The following is a 14,206-nucleotide window of genomic DNA, read 5'->3' as shown; positions in this document are numbered from 1 at the left end:
ATGCAATCTTTGAATTCTGTTTGGCTTATAAAACCCTTGAGAGGGATTGAGGACAAAACCAAACCTATTATTTGATGCTGCCCTGATTCCTCAACTTTGTTTTTTTCAAGCCTTTCTTGTATTGTTTTCTGTTAATTTAGTAACTTTCACTTTAATACTGGCTGGCATTTCCAGCCAGTAAATAAATCAAGATAAATACAAATCAGACAGGCAATAACTCAACATATTGATTATTTTTTTTCCTTCTGCCTGTCATCCTGTATCTTGACTGAATAGAGTAACATCAGACATGAGTAGGTACGTTCATTATCTCCTCTATTAAGTACTTTGATGTGTATTTAACTTGGCACATCAAAGTGGTTCCTAGATACAGCCACTGTGCTGTTGCCTGGTATAGACCAGATTTGATGGCTTGCTGGTTGGAACAAGAGCCCACAGTCTTTGAGATTCCTGTCTCCCAGTTTAACAACCAGTTAAGCTGTCTGTGCTGAACTAGCTCAGAGTGTCTGACGAGCCCAGGATAGTAGGGCTACAAAGATGCTGAGAGGACTGGAACATCTCATGAAGGCAGACTGAAAGAACTGGGGTTATTTAGCCTGAAAAAGAGCAAACTGAGAGGAGAATCTCATCAATGCTGATCAACAGTTCAAGGGTGGGCGTCAGGAGGATGGGACCAGTGGTGCCCAGTGGCAGGGCAAGGGGAACAAACTGGAACACAGGAAGTCCCATCTAACCATGAGGAGGAATTTCTTTACTTTGTGGGTGACAGAGCACTGGAACAGGCTGGCCAGAGAGGTGGTGGAGTCTCCATCTCTGGAGACATTCAAAACTCCCCTGGATGTGTTCCTGTGTGACTTTCTCTAGGTCACCCTGCCTTGACAAGGGAGTTGGACTTGATGATCTCCAGAGGTCCCTTCCAATCCCTACCATGCTGTGATTCTGTGACTGTGTGTGATTCAGAAGAAGAACGTGAGAATTGGGTCTTTTGCCTCCCCACAAATTTTTCTCTCTCTGTTTTTTCCTTTCTTCCCCTTCGACTTGATGGTGTCCCCTGGAATCCCTGCAGGCAGCAACCACCGGAGGGCACCTTGGTTCCACTCAGCAGGACCAGCCTTCTGATGGTGCTGCTCAGCAAGAGATTGAGCATCAAGTCAGCTTTGTGAGCAGGGAGCCTTGTGGCACCAGGGGGTTTTGAGTTCAGGAGACCTGCGTGCTTACTCAGCCACAAATCCATTTTGTTGGCCAGTTAGCTTTACTGTAAGCCAGTAGACAGCTGGCTGTGGTTGCTGGCTTATATCTGAACAACACAAAAACTCTAGTTTTGTGCTTATTTTAGGGTTGGAACTAAATGGCCTTTAAAGATCTCTTCTGATCCAAACCATTTAAAGCCTAAATCCTGTAATCAATAAATAATGCTGGTGATCTACTTAATGAAGCTTTATATAAAAATACATTTTATTCCATTAAAATTAATTTTTACTGTCATATCTGTGAGAGCCTTTAGGAAGGGACTTTTGAGAGCAAACCTGTGTGCTATCCCAGTTGTAAAGTGCAGGAGGTGCTCTCGAATTCGTGAAGAGCCAAGCATGGGCTGTTTTCAGACCTTCTCTGTGGGCTTCTCTTTCAGTCATGACCTCCTAGACTTGCACTTGTGTACTTAACATATCTGGAGGGTAAAAGAAACAAACTGCAACAGGGAAAATAAGAGTTTGGGAAGAAAAATTCTCACAGTGAGGGTGGTCAAATATTAGAAGGTGGCCCAGAAGGGGTTATGGGCTCCTCATCCCTGGAGATGCTCAAAGCGCAACTGTGGTAGGCTTTAAGCAGTCTGCTCCGGTCACTTCTAGCTCATTTGTTGTGTTTTTTTTCTCTGTTTCGGTGAAATATTTGTATCACTTATAACATTAATAGCGTGGTACTACCAGAAGGGTCTAAAAAGTCCTAACAAATTACTTCAGCTGCAGCTTTTGACATCTGGCAAAGCTGTGAGAAGAAGATTCAGAACACTAAATGGTTGAGAACAGCCACTTTCTGCTTAGGAATGCCCAGTTTAATGATGGGATTGCTGTCAGTGTGGTTAAGGTGACTTGTATCTTTTGCTATCAAAAATTCAATGGGAACCAGGACTGTTCTGCCTGCTTGGCCTCTTCTCAAGGTGAGAAGAACTTTGGTTGAATGCTTTTTGAGGTAAGCATGAAGAATCTCTGGACTAAATCTGGTAGTTCTCCTCACAAATGAAGACCTGACCATTCATTTTCTGAAGCCTAGCCTGCACATGTGAGGTGGTTTCAATGTGTGTGTCCTACTGAAAGCCCCAACAGTGTCTTTATGTGCCTGGGGCAGCACTGGGTGCCCAGAGCAGGCCAGGGCAGGGGCTGCAGGATCACCCCTACCACTTCCCCAAGCTCCAAGCAGTCTAGAGATGCTAAGAAGTGGATGAGGAGAGAGGTTTCTGTCTCCCTTATCTTGTAAAAACAAAACAAAACTTGACCTAAGTTCTAAAGTGCTAAAAATCTCCATAAAAACTGTGTACAAACTGTCAAAGTCACCGTAGGAACCTGTATAGGTGAGGTGTTACCTCTGTTGGACACTTAACTTGGAGCCACCTCCTGGCTCAAAGCCACATTGCTAACATCTTGGAGGGTTTGACATGTAGATTCATGTGATTCACCTGTGAGACTGCCAGCAAAGCAGAGCTGGTTGATGTGGCTGCCAAGGAGCAGGAGGTCATGGTCTCTGAAGGAACCAGATCTCGTTGTGTCGGTTGGCAGCGGCTGGGTTTGTGTATCCTGCGATGATGAACGTGTCCTGCAGACACAGCTCGGGGCTCTCCAGGATTGCTGCCAGCAGGTTGATTTCTCTCATGATAGAGTCTTCATTGGTGATTCCTCTGAAGCTCCTGCAAAACAACCAGCTTCGTACCAAGTTCTTTTTAATAGACCCTAGAAGTACTTGCTTCTAAATTATTCTAAATTCTAACCTGATTCACTGCAACAGGTTGTCCAGAGAAGCTGTGGAGGCTCCAAGCCTGGAGGTGTTCAAGACCAGGTTGGATGGGGCCTTGAGCAACCCGGTCTAGTGTGAGGTGTCCCTGCCCATGGCAGGGGGGTTGGAAGTAGGTGATCATTAAGGTCCCTTCCAACCCAGACCTTTCTAGGATGCTATGATTGTGACTGATCTCAGATACCAGGTTTTCCTCAGTGTTTCACTGATGTTTGCCTTGTTTCCCTCCATAAAGTCTGTGTTTTCAGGTGGTGTTAGACCTTGTGGTGGAATTGTGACCTCTAGGCAAGTGGCTGGACTTGACAACCTCAAAGGTCTCTTCCAACCTCAACAGTCCTATGATTCATGGATGCATCATTTTAGCAGGTAGATTGGTACCATTATGTCCTGAACATCCCAGTTTGATAAAACAGGTCCAGGGATGTCATAGATGCCCCCTTCCTGGAGGTGTTAAAAGGCCAGGTTGGATGGGGCCTTAAGCAGCTTAGTCTAGTGGGAGGTATACCTGCCCATGGCCAGACATTGGAACTAGACAATCTTTGAGGTCTCTTCCAACCCAAACCATTCTATGAAGCAGTCAAAATCAAGTTTTACTCTTCAGATGAAACCATGTAGACCTTTACATCCTTTAAACCTTTCGAACTTGGTTTAGAAGCTGCAGCATACCCAAACTGAAGAGTCCATCTTCTCACCATTTGTCCTTCAACAAAACTGAAGAGTTTCTTACCTGCTATAAACAATAGTAGAAGGCCATTCTTCGATGATGATGTCCGAGTCAAACGGATGCGGTGGCTCATCCTGCAGCACTTCGGGCAGGTAGTAGGCTACTGTCACTGACTGTGTCATCTCTGACTGAGACTCGTTTGTGTGCACGATGGTCACAATGGGGATGGTTATTCCCAAGTACAGGCCTGAGGAGACACATTGGACTTGTGTATCCAACTACAAGCAGCGCTTTGTTATGCCTTGCAGAAAAGAGTAGGCTATGGGGAGGCCTCATTGCCCTCTAAAACTCCCTGAAAGGAGGCTGGAGTGAGGTGGGGCTTGGTCTCTTCTCCCTAGTATCAGGTGCTGGAACGACAGAAAATGGCCTGCAGTTGTGCCAGCAGAGGTTTAGCTTGGACATAAGGAAACATTTCTCTCCTGAAAGAGTGGTAAAGCATTGGAACAGGCTGCCCAGGGAGGTGCTGGAGTCACTTTCCTGGAGGTGTTCAAGAAAGATGTGGACATGGCACTTTGGGACATGGTTTAGTGGCCACGGTGGTATTGGGTTAATGGTTGGTGTTAATGAGCTCAGAGGTGTGATGGCTCACACTGACACAAGAGGGCTTTTCTAACCCAAACAATTCTATGATTCTCTATCTCTCACTCTCTAAAACCTACACATGAGAATAGATGTGGGTGTGTGTCCAAAATATGGGGTATTTGGTGAGCTCTGCTTGTCTTCATGTAGGGCAAGGAGTTTGAGTTTGCCTTCACTTCTTCCTCTCTCTGAAGAGGTTTGTATTTATTTTGTAAGCTGACTTTGTGTCAGTGGCACTTAGTGGCTGGAAACTGCCTGGTGGAAAAGGACCAGGGGGTGCTGGTTGACAGATGGCTGATGTGCCAGTGTGTGCCCAGGTGGAGAAGATGACCACCAGCATCCTGGCCTGGATCAACAATAGTGTGGCCAGCAGGACCAGGGCAGGGATTCTCTGTCCTGAGCACTGGTGAGGCCACACCTTGAGTACTGGGCTCAGTTTTGGACCCCTCACTCCAGGAAGGACATTGAGAGGCTAGAGCAGGTCTAGAAAACGGCAGTGAAGCTGGTGAAGGGTCTGGAGAACAGATCTTGGGACAAGCAGCTTGAGGGACCTGGGATTGTTTCATTTGGAGAAGAGAAGGCTGAGGGGAGACCTCCTTGCTCTCTACAACGCCTTAAAAGAAGGCTGGAGTCAGAAGGGCACTGTAGGAACATGTCCCTACAGAGAGGGAGCTACTAAAAGGAAGAGCTAATGATTAAATATAACATTTTAATTAGACTGTAGAATTGTGGCACCACTTACCTGAGGAGTTCTGCTCACAAATGTACCTCATGAGCTTCATGAAGCCTAGGCAGATACTCTGCTCATACTGCTTCTCCTTCATCTTTATGCAAGCCCACTTGGCTTTCCCGTACTGACGCTTCTCGTACAGCAGATCTCCCAGCTGCAAACAGGAGGAGAAAACTTTGGAGTTTAAGTTAACCACCTAAAAACACAAGCAACCAGGAAAGTCAAACTATCAAATAGCTTAGAGCAGCCTTCCAAGATTTGAAGAAGGACTTTAAGAGAGCTGGAGAGGCAATTCTGACAAAGGTGCGGAATGACAGGGGTGATGGATTCAAACTGGAAAAAGCTGGACTGAGCTGAGACATTAGGGAGAAATTCTTCTCCATGAGAGTGGTGAGACACTGGAACACATTGCCCAGAGAAGATGTGGAGGCTTCAAGCCTGGAATTGTTCAAACCCAGGTTGGATGGGGCTTTGAGCAAGCTGATCTAGCAGGAGGTGTCCCTAGCCATGGCAGGGGGACTGGAACTGGATGGTCTTTAAGGTCACTTCCAACCCAAAGCATTCTGTGATATTTTGGTGCTTTACTTTTAGCATGAAAAAAAAATTCACCTACTTCAAGTGTACAACCAGGAGAACAGAGAAGGGCAAAAAAGGCTGGTGAAGGGTCTGGAGAACAGGTCTTATGAGGAGCAGCAGAGGCTACTGGGTTTGTTCAGCCTGGAGAAAAGGAGGCTGAGAGGAGACCTTCTGACTCTCTGCAACTCTCTGAAAGGAGGCTGGAGCCAGGTGGGGATTGGTCTCTTCTCCAAAGGAACAAGTGGCAGGACAAGAGAAAACTGCTTCAAGTTGCCCCAGGGGAGGTTTAGGTTGGACATGAGCAGCAATTTCTTCTCTTTGAGGGTTGTCAAGGCCTGGGTCAGGCTGCCCAGGGTAGTGGAGTCCCCATCCCTGGAGAGGTTTCAAAGCCGTGCAAATGTGGGGTTGAGGGATATGGTTTAGTGGTGACCTGGCAGTGCTGGGTTAATGGTTAGACTTGATGATCTGAAAGGTCTCTTCCAGCCATAATAATTCCATGATTTTATGAAAATTCCCACATGTTGCTGGTTTGACTCAATGATCTTAGAGGTCTTTTCCAACCCAAACAATTCTATGTTATGTGATAAGTGGTGAGATGTTATAAATGAAATGTAGGGATCCACTTAGAATGCTCTGCACTTCTGAGATGAAAAATCCTGAAGGATTAAAATGGTTTTACAGTGAAAGCTGTTTTGGGGAGCTAGGTGTGGGTCCTGAGAACACAGCTGGGATGGGAAGCAGTACCTTTTCTTTGCGCTGGATCAGAGTGAAGGGGATGGTCTGTCTCTCCTGGGGACTGTTGTTTCTAGTCAGCTGCTGGATGGGCTCTGCCATGTCTGCAACAAGGAACACAGGCTGGAGAAATAAGCATGAAATTTAGATTTGTCATTTAAATATGATGGGATTTGGTACGTTTGCAGCTGTGGTTGCCTTCACTTTAATTCTAACTTCAGTTCATAAACAAATTCTGCTTAAAAGTTGATCCTTAAGGGAGAGGCTCAGAACCTTTGGATATAAGGTGGTCTTAGGAATGGAAAAGCTCTATACCAGGAGAGTTTATCCCTTGGCTTCCAAAGCTGAAGTGATGCAGGGCTTTGAGAGAGGACGAGCGAGTGAATTGTCATGTCCTGTGTTCGAAAGGCTGAATGCTACCTCGTGATATTTATCAGACATGCATGGTAAGGGCTGAAGCTTCAACTGAAAGAAGAGTCTTTTTCTGGAGTGTTTTAAGTTCCTCAGGATCTTGGGTGGAAAATGTGGGATGGGGGTGGGGGTGGGAGGAGAAGTATTATCCATGCTTCAGGGAATTAAGATGCAGGAGAATAAACTTGGCCAAGGTCAGAGTAAATCTGGAGCTGAGCTGGGAATCAAACTTCCATCTCCTGGCATCCAGTATGGGGGTTTTAGCTTTAAGGCTATTTGGCATGGTGAAGATCCTTCTAATGAAGAGGGGAAAGCTGCTCTGGGCTTCATTTTAAATGGGTTTGAAAAGACATCCTTGGGAAATATGAAAAATCTGAGTGATAACTGACATTAAAAAGGAGATTAGGCTTCAGCAGTGAATTTTCCATGGAGTATTCAAGAACTCGGAAACATTTTAGGACTCTAGAAAAGTGTACTGGTTTTAGATTCCTTTGTTGATAAATGTGGGTGGTATTTTTGGTTGGGTTTTGTTTGTGTTTTTTTTCCGTTTTCCTTCTTCCACATTAATGCACAGGATTGGAATTACAAGTAATTAATATCCTTTAGGGAGTTTTACTCTTCAGTGTGTGAATGCCTGTCTGTCAGGCACATTTGGTTTATAAATATTTTATAATATGTGTTTACAATACATAAATTCTGAATTATAAATATTTTAACCTGCACAATTCTTAAAATCATTTCCCCAAAAAGCAAGTGAATTAGCTGAGTTCCAGCTGTCAGTCCAGGCTTACAGACCTGAATATTGGTGTGACAGCACAAGGCAGGATGAGGTAAGAACAGTGTGGCCAGTAGGTCAAGGGAGGTTCTCCTCCCCCTCTACCCTACGGAGACCACATCTGGGGTTCTGGGTTCTCCAGTTCAAGAGAGACAGGAAACCACCAGAGAGAGTCCAATGGAGGCTGAGAAGATGCTGAGGGGCCTGGAGCATCTCTGTGAGGAGGAAAGGCTGAGACACCTGGGGTGGTTTAACTTGGAGAAGAGCAGCCTCAGTGGGCATCTTCTCAATGCTCAGCAAGAACTAAAGGATTTGTGGGGGGCAAGAGGATGAGGCCAGAGTCTTGTCAGTGGTGCCCAGTGATAGGACAAGAGGCAACAGGCATAAACTGGCACTCCATCTGAAGATGAGGAGAAACTTGTTTGATGTGAGGATGCTGGAGCCCTGGAGCAGGCCACCCAAAGAGGTTTGTGGAGTCTCCTTCTTTGGAGAGATTCCAAAGCCACCTGGACATTGTGACCCTGGGCAGGCTGCTGTGGGTGACGCTGCTGTGGCAGGGGCATTGTACTGCATAATCTCCAGAGGTCTCTTCCAACTGCCACTATCCGGGAATTCTCTTTGAGAGCTGTAGCACTGTAGCTAGGGAAAGTCTTGATTTAATTAAATGTCAAAATAGTGATTAGAGTTGCTGTATGAGTAGGTATTGTGAAAGAGACAAAGCTTTACAAAGGGGTTTGTGTAAATAAGGGACACATGACAAGACTTGTTCAGGACTGAGCAGTGTTTAAATTGTTGCATGTCTTGATCTTTGATTTGTGCCTGACCAGACCAGCTGGGAGCGCTGCTCCAGTGGGATGCACTGTGCAGCTATGTCTATAACGTGCATGCACACAGAGCTTTGTCATTCTAGAGGAGAGGAAATAGTCTTTGTGATGCTTTACCCCAAGTCTTCATGCTGAGTAGAACCACTAGATATGTCCTTTGGAGAGAGCCAAGAAGCAGCAGCTCTTGAGGTGTCTACAAGCACCATTTTGGAAGGAGGTTTCAGTGCTGGGCTGCTGTGGGCTTCAGCATGAGGCTGTACCTTGGGGATGACCCAATGATGGAGGCTCTCTGATCCTTGCCCATGTGATCCCAGAGGCTTTGGCTGTCCAGCAGCCTCAATACCAGCAAAGCCTGGTGCCACTTCCATAAGAGAACAACCCCAGCAGGGAAGGTACATGGGAATTGATGGAAATCTACCTGTAATTCAGATCTAAAGCTTGATCTGGAGCCAGAGTACTTGAGCTCATATCATGCTGCTGTGCACTGTCTTTAGACAACCTTACACTTTAGCAAGCTAACAGCTTTCCTGAGCTTGCTTGTGGAATGTTCTCTTGCAGACCACTGGATTGCAGGGCACACAAGTCCTGTTGTTAACATCTGAGGGGCTCTCTCTCTGCAGTTACCAGGCCAATAGTCAGTCTGGATCAAGTAAAGGTCTTGTGTTTTCTCCAGTCATGGCTTCAGTGACAGCAGCCTGTTGGATGGAGCACACTGGGCAAGAGATGTGGTCTGCTCCTAGTTACAGGAAGGGTTCTTCCTCCTGGGAAACCATCTCTGTTTCCTCTACCTCTCTGTGGTTCCCTGAGGCTCAAGGGGACTGGATATGTTGAACTTTGGATGGACCATACAAGCTCATCTGAACTGCTCTTAGGCTGTTATAGCTAGGATGCAGTGTGCTCCTGACATAAAGCCCCTGCAGGGAAAATCTCCTGTTTAGGTTTTTGGAACATTTTCTTGATGTTACAAAGTAAACCTTTCATAATGGAGTAACTAAAATGTGCTAAAATGCTCTTTTTGACTTGTTTCCTAGACTTGATGTCCTGCCTCATCAGAAGGGTTTCAGTGGGGATCAGAATACTTGATGATTTTGTGGGAAGGAATCTTGTCTTCTGCTCCATTAAGCTGCTCTTGAGGAATATGTTCATGCCTCACTATTGTGTGTGTTAAACTGGGACCTCCCTTCTCCTGCCTCCCTTTTTCTTCTTCATCCCTTTCTCTTCTCCTGCCTCCCTTCCCCATTGTGTGTTCCTGTGGAACCTGAAGCTGTTAGATCTGATGCACTGAAATGTTAGGAAGAAATTCTTCACAGAAAGAGTGATTGTCCATTGGAATGGGCTGCCAAGGGTGGTGGTGGAGTCACCGTCCCTGGAAGTGTTTAAAATAAGACTGGATGAGGAACTTAGTGCCATGGTTTAGTTGATTAGATGGTGTTGGGTGATAGGTTGGACTTGATGATCTCAAAGGTCTTTTCCAACCTGGTTAATTCTGTGATTCTGTAAAATTACAGGATGGCACTGCTGGCACAGGGCAGCCAAAGACCCCTTCTAAGGGGACAGTGAGGACAAGGCCAGGTGAGAACTCTGTTCAGGGTGACCTTGCCTTTCTTAGTACATGATGGGGTGTTAATTTTCATTGTTAAAACACAGTGGAGATGAGATGGAACCTCTAGGCATGGTTGGAAAGCAGGGTGTACTCTGTGTGTTCTCTAAAGAGCCAAACTTTTGGGTAGCTGCAAGAGATACTCTGAAGGAAGCTGCTTTTTCAGGTAGTCTAACATTTAATCAGGATTTAATCACCAGTATAAATAGGTCAAGGCACAACTGCTCCAGCTGTTTGTCTACAAGCTTTAGAATCACCCTGTGCAGAGCTTTAGCCCAGGCTTTGTTTATCAGCGGTGTCCAGAGCTCTGACGGCTGTTTTGTTGCTCTATCACCACAGAGGTCCTGCAGGCACCAGGTGCACCTGGGCCAACTTCATTGCTGGCTGGTGGGACCCTGCGGCGGGCAATGCCCCTGCTGCCTTGGTGGGACCCTGCAGCTGCCCTGGCCCAAGGGGTAGCCGAGGAGGCAGATGAGACCCGTTCTTCTGCCCCGCAGCCCCTCCAGGGGATGTTCTGGGTGCCAGACCCCCGGGAAGGTTCTCGGGGCTCTCTAAAGAAGGGAATGCTTGCGGGTGGCACCGCAGGCTCCTGCCAACACCACCCCAGTGCCCCCTGCAACCCCCACAAGCTACCAGCTGGGCAGCACCAAAAGGGACAGACGGGCGCTGAAGGTCAGGAGTCCCCGGGAAGGTGCCGGTAAACTCGGAACTGCCTCCCTGCCTAATCCCCCCGATCCCAGAGGGGTGCCGTGGGCGGAAAGCGGCTTAGCCCTGCCCTGAGCGCTGCCCGCCCCGTCCCGCTCCTTACCCCGGGGCACGTCCACCTGGTGCCCTCTGCCCACGTTCTGCCAGTAGCTCAGCAGCCGCTCCTGCTCCTCATCCTCCATGCGCTCGGCTTCCTCCTCCAGGCTGCTGCCGTTGCTGTGGTACGCGGAGTCCGGGCTCTCCTCCGCCAGCCCGCCCAGCTCCTCCAGCGTGATCATGGCCGCCGGCTCCGCCCCGCTCATGCGGCACCCGCCCGTCTCCATCGTGCCCAGCCGTGCCGACTCCCTCTGCCTGCTGAACGGCTCACCCGGCTCTGCCCGGCCCGGGGATTTGAAGGCGAAGGGGGGTGGCCCCCACCTCTGCCCGGCCAGGAGGGAGGGACGGAGAGCAGGGAGGTGTGGCAGTGCCTGACTGAGCTGCCGGCACGGGGTAGGGCTGATGCAGCTCAGATGAGCAGCACAGAGATGAACTGAGCTGAACTGAGCTCCAACAAGTGTTCTCTGCTCGCAGGCTGGCTGCTCCGTAGTTCCAAGTGTCCTCTGCTCACAGGCTTGCTGCTCTCTCCTCACGGAATCATAGATCACCTGCTTGGAAAAGACTGTAACATCATTGCGTGCAGCCAGAACCTAACATCTCCCTGTACACAACTCTTAGTCCGCAGAATCACAGAATTGTTTCATCTGGAAGACACCTCCAATATCACTGAGTGCAACCATCAACCCAACACCACTGTGGCCATTAAACCATGTCCCAAAGCACCATGTGCACACGTTTCTTGAACACTTCCAGGGATGGTGACTTGCCACTTCCCTGGGCAGCCTGTTTTAATGTCTGACCGCTCTTGCAGGAAAGTTTTTCCTGAAGTCCAACCTAAATCTCCAGTGGTGCAATCTGAGGCCATTTCCCATCCTCTTGTCACTCGTCACCTGAAAGAAGCAGCCAGTCCCCACCTGGCTCCAGCCCCCTTTCTGGGAGCTGTAGAGAGCCGGAAGGTCTCCCCTCAGCCTCTTCTTAAAGCTGCAGAAGCCAGTTCACCATGTGCTGTACAAAGTTCCAAGCATTAGAGATCTTCAAGAAGTTTGGTTTTTTGTGTCTTCTCACTTTGAACTCATGCTTTCCTAGCTGATCCATCTATCCATTCATCATTTCATGAGTCTCTCATCTTTTTTCCTTTCTGCTCTTCATCTTGAACACAAGTCTTATGAGGAGCTGCTGAGGGAAATCTGGTTGTTTAGACTGGAGAAAAGGAGACTGAGAGGAGACCTCATCACCCTCTCCAACTGCCGCAAATGCTTCTGGAGCTGGTTTGGGGTTGGTCTCTTCTCACATGCAGCAAGTGACAGGACAAGAGGAAATGGCCTCAAGTTTTGCCAGGGGACATTGAGGTTGGCTATTAGGAAAAATTTCTTCACAGAAAGTGTTGTCTAGCCCTGGATCAGGCTGCCCAGGGAGGCGATGAAGTCACCATCCCTAGAGGGATTTAAAGGACATGTGGATGTGGTGCTGATGGATGTGTTGTAGTGGCAGTGGCTTAGCAGCAGTGGTGGGATTGTGAGCTCTTGGTGAGTGGTTGGATGTGGTCATCTCAAAGGTCTCTTCCAACCTCAACAGTTCTATGATTCCTCTTAATCCTTTATTAGTAACACTCCAATGACTACCCTGGGATATATGATTGGATTTCTCTCACCTTCATCCTTTGTACATCTTATAAAATCAGTTCTGATCTTTACCTTATTAAAATGGTTTATGCATACTAAAAGGGGTTTGAAATTTTATTTATAGAATTACAGGATGGATTGGGTTTGAAAAGGACCTTAAAGATCATCTAGTTCCATCATCTAGGTTGCTCAAAGCCTCATCTGGCCTGCTCTTAAACACTTCCAGGGATGAGGCATCCACAACTTCTCTGGGCAAGCTGTTTCAGATTCAGAGCAATCTGAAACGGCCTTTATTCTTACCTCATCAAAATCCAGTGTTTGGGGTTTGTGTTTATTTGCTACTTAAAAATTTAACTCCGTACCACACGAAAAATTTCTCTTACTATAATGTCAAATGTCCTCGCCCATGCCTCATGCTTCAGTAATTGAGTAATTGACTTTTGGAGACATTGTGTAGAGGGTCTTCCTGTGCCTGTCCTGCATGAATAATTCTGGCACATTCTCACAGAAAACAGTCCTAACTCTTCTGTTCAAGACTTAGTTATGAGAATGAAGAGTTGCTTTTTAAAGCAGTGGTCTTAAAGGTCTCTTCCAACTGAAACAGTTCTATGATTATATGAAATGAAAATATTTCTGTTTAGAGAATTGCTGTGTTTGGTTTTGGGCCCCTCACTCCAAGAAGGATATTGAGGTGCTGGAGCAGGTCCAGAGAAGGGCAGTGAAGTTGCTGAAGGGTCTGGAGAACAGGTCCAATGAGGAGCAGCTGTTCAGCCCAGAGGAAGTGACTGAGGAGAGTCCTTCTGGCTCTCCGTAACTCCCTGAAAGGAGGTTGGAGCCAGGTGGGAGTTGGTCTCTTCTCTCAAGGAATAAGTCAGGAGTATATGGCCTCAGGTTGCACCAGAGGAGATTTAGGTTGGACATGAGGAACAATTTATTCCCCTTGACGATTGCGAAGCCCAGGGCAGTGGTGGAATCCCCCTCCCTTGAGGGATTTCAAAGCAGTGGAGATGTGGTGCTGAGAGACATGGTTTAGTGGCGGACTTGGCAATGTTAAGTAATGGTAGGTCTTGATGATCTTCAGGGTCCTTCCAAAAAACAAGTCTGATTCTGTGACCAAGCTGTCAGTCTTTGGAGGTCAGTTTAGGTAGGAAGAAAAAGCCCTGAGTGCTAGTAAGCAATTATTTTAAATTAATTTTCTAGTTTGTAAACAGGTAACACAACACTTGCGTGTTTTGGAAAGGTTGAGGAGCCTTTCCAGCAGCTTTATCTTTTAATTAAAAACCAAGGTATGGAGGGAAGATAAACGTGATCACCCTGAGCAGCCCTTGGGTCTGTATCTAAGCAGGTTATGTTTACTGTTCCTTGTTAGTTCTGAAGCTCCAGCTGACTGGCTCCTGCTGTCTCCCATAATAGTCTTTCTTGGTTCGTTCTGCAGAAGATTGATTAAATCAGACAGGGGTATACATTGAGTGAACAGATATAACACAATTTTCTTACCTTTTGTAAACTAGGTCAACGGATGAGACCTGAAAGTCCATGTCATGGAAATTTCTCATAGATGGAAGTATTTAAGACCAGGCTAGATGTGGCCTTGACCAGCCTGGTCTAGTGTGAGGTGTCCCTGCCCATGGCATGGGAGGTTTGAACTACATGATCTTGAAAGTCCCTTCTAACCCAAACCGTTCTGTGATTCTATGAAGATTTGCTCTTCTGTAGCCTTCTTACACCAGTTCAGCTGAGCTACTGTTAAAGTGGCTGGAAAGCCTGGATAACACCATATAGATATAAGTAGAATCGGGAACTGCTGTCAAAGCAAGTCAAGACTGCCT

The 14,206-nt window shown here is 47.0% G+C and overlaps 2 protein-coding genes across 2 annotated transcripts in view; one reads left to right on the top strand and one right to left on the bottom strand.

Moving 5' to 3' along the window:
* FANCM (FA complementation group M) overlaps positions 1 to 14,206 on the top strand; it is a 68,820-nt gene that overhangs the window by 9,736 nt on the left and 44,878 nt on the right. The window lies entirely within an intron of this gene.
* On the bottom strand, positions 2,728 to 10,982 carry LOC128981434 (heme-binding protein 2-like). Its single transcript, XM_054400222.1, has 5 exons — positions 10,763 to 10,982; positions 6,357 to 6,448; positions 5,049 to 5,190; positions 3,731 to 3,914; positions 2,728 to 2,899 (listed from the first exon to the last, which is right to left on the bottom strand). The coding sequence occupies exons 1-5, from the start codon at positions 10,980 to 10,982 to the stop codon at positions 2,728 to 2,730; spliced, it is 810 nt and encodes a 269-aa protein (XP_054256197.1).

Source organism: Indicator indicator, chromosome 4 (assembly GCF_027791375.1).
Source record: "Indicator indicator isolate 239-I01 chromosome 4, UM_Iind_1.1, whole genome shotgun sequence".
Taxonomy (NCBI): domain Eukaryota; kingdom Metazoa; phylum Chordata; class Aves; order Piciformes; family Indicatoridae; genus Indicator; species Indicator indicator.
This window is presented reverse-complemented; position numbering and strand designations above follow the sequence as displayed.

Coding starts and splice junctions, on each gene's coding strand:
- LOC128981434 (XM_054400222.1), bottom strand. CDS start 10,982: ATGGAGACGGGCGGGTGCCGCATGAGCGGGGCGGAGCCGGCGGCCATG. Junction 5,191..6,356: donor TGATCCAGCGCAAAGAAAAG/GTACTGCTTCCC, acceptor TCCTGTTTGCAG/CTGGGAGATCTGCTGTACGA. Junction 2,900..3,730: donor TCTACTATTGTTTATAGCAG/GTAAGAAACTCT, acceptor GTTGTTTTGCAG/GAGCTTCAGAGGAATCACCA.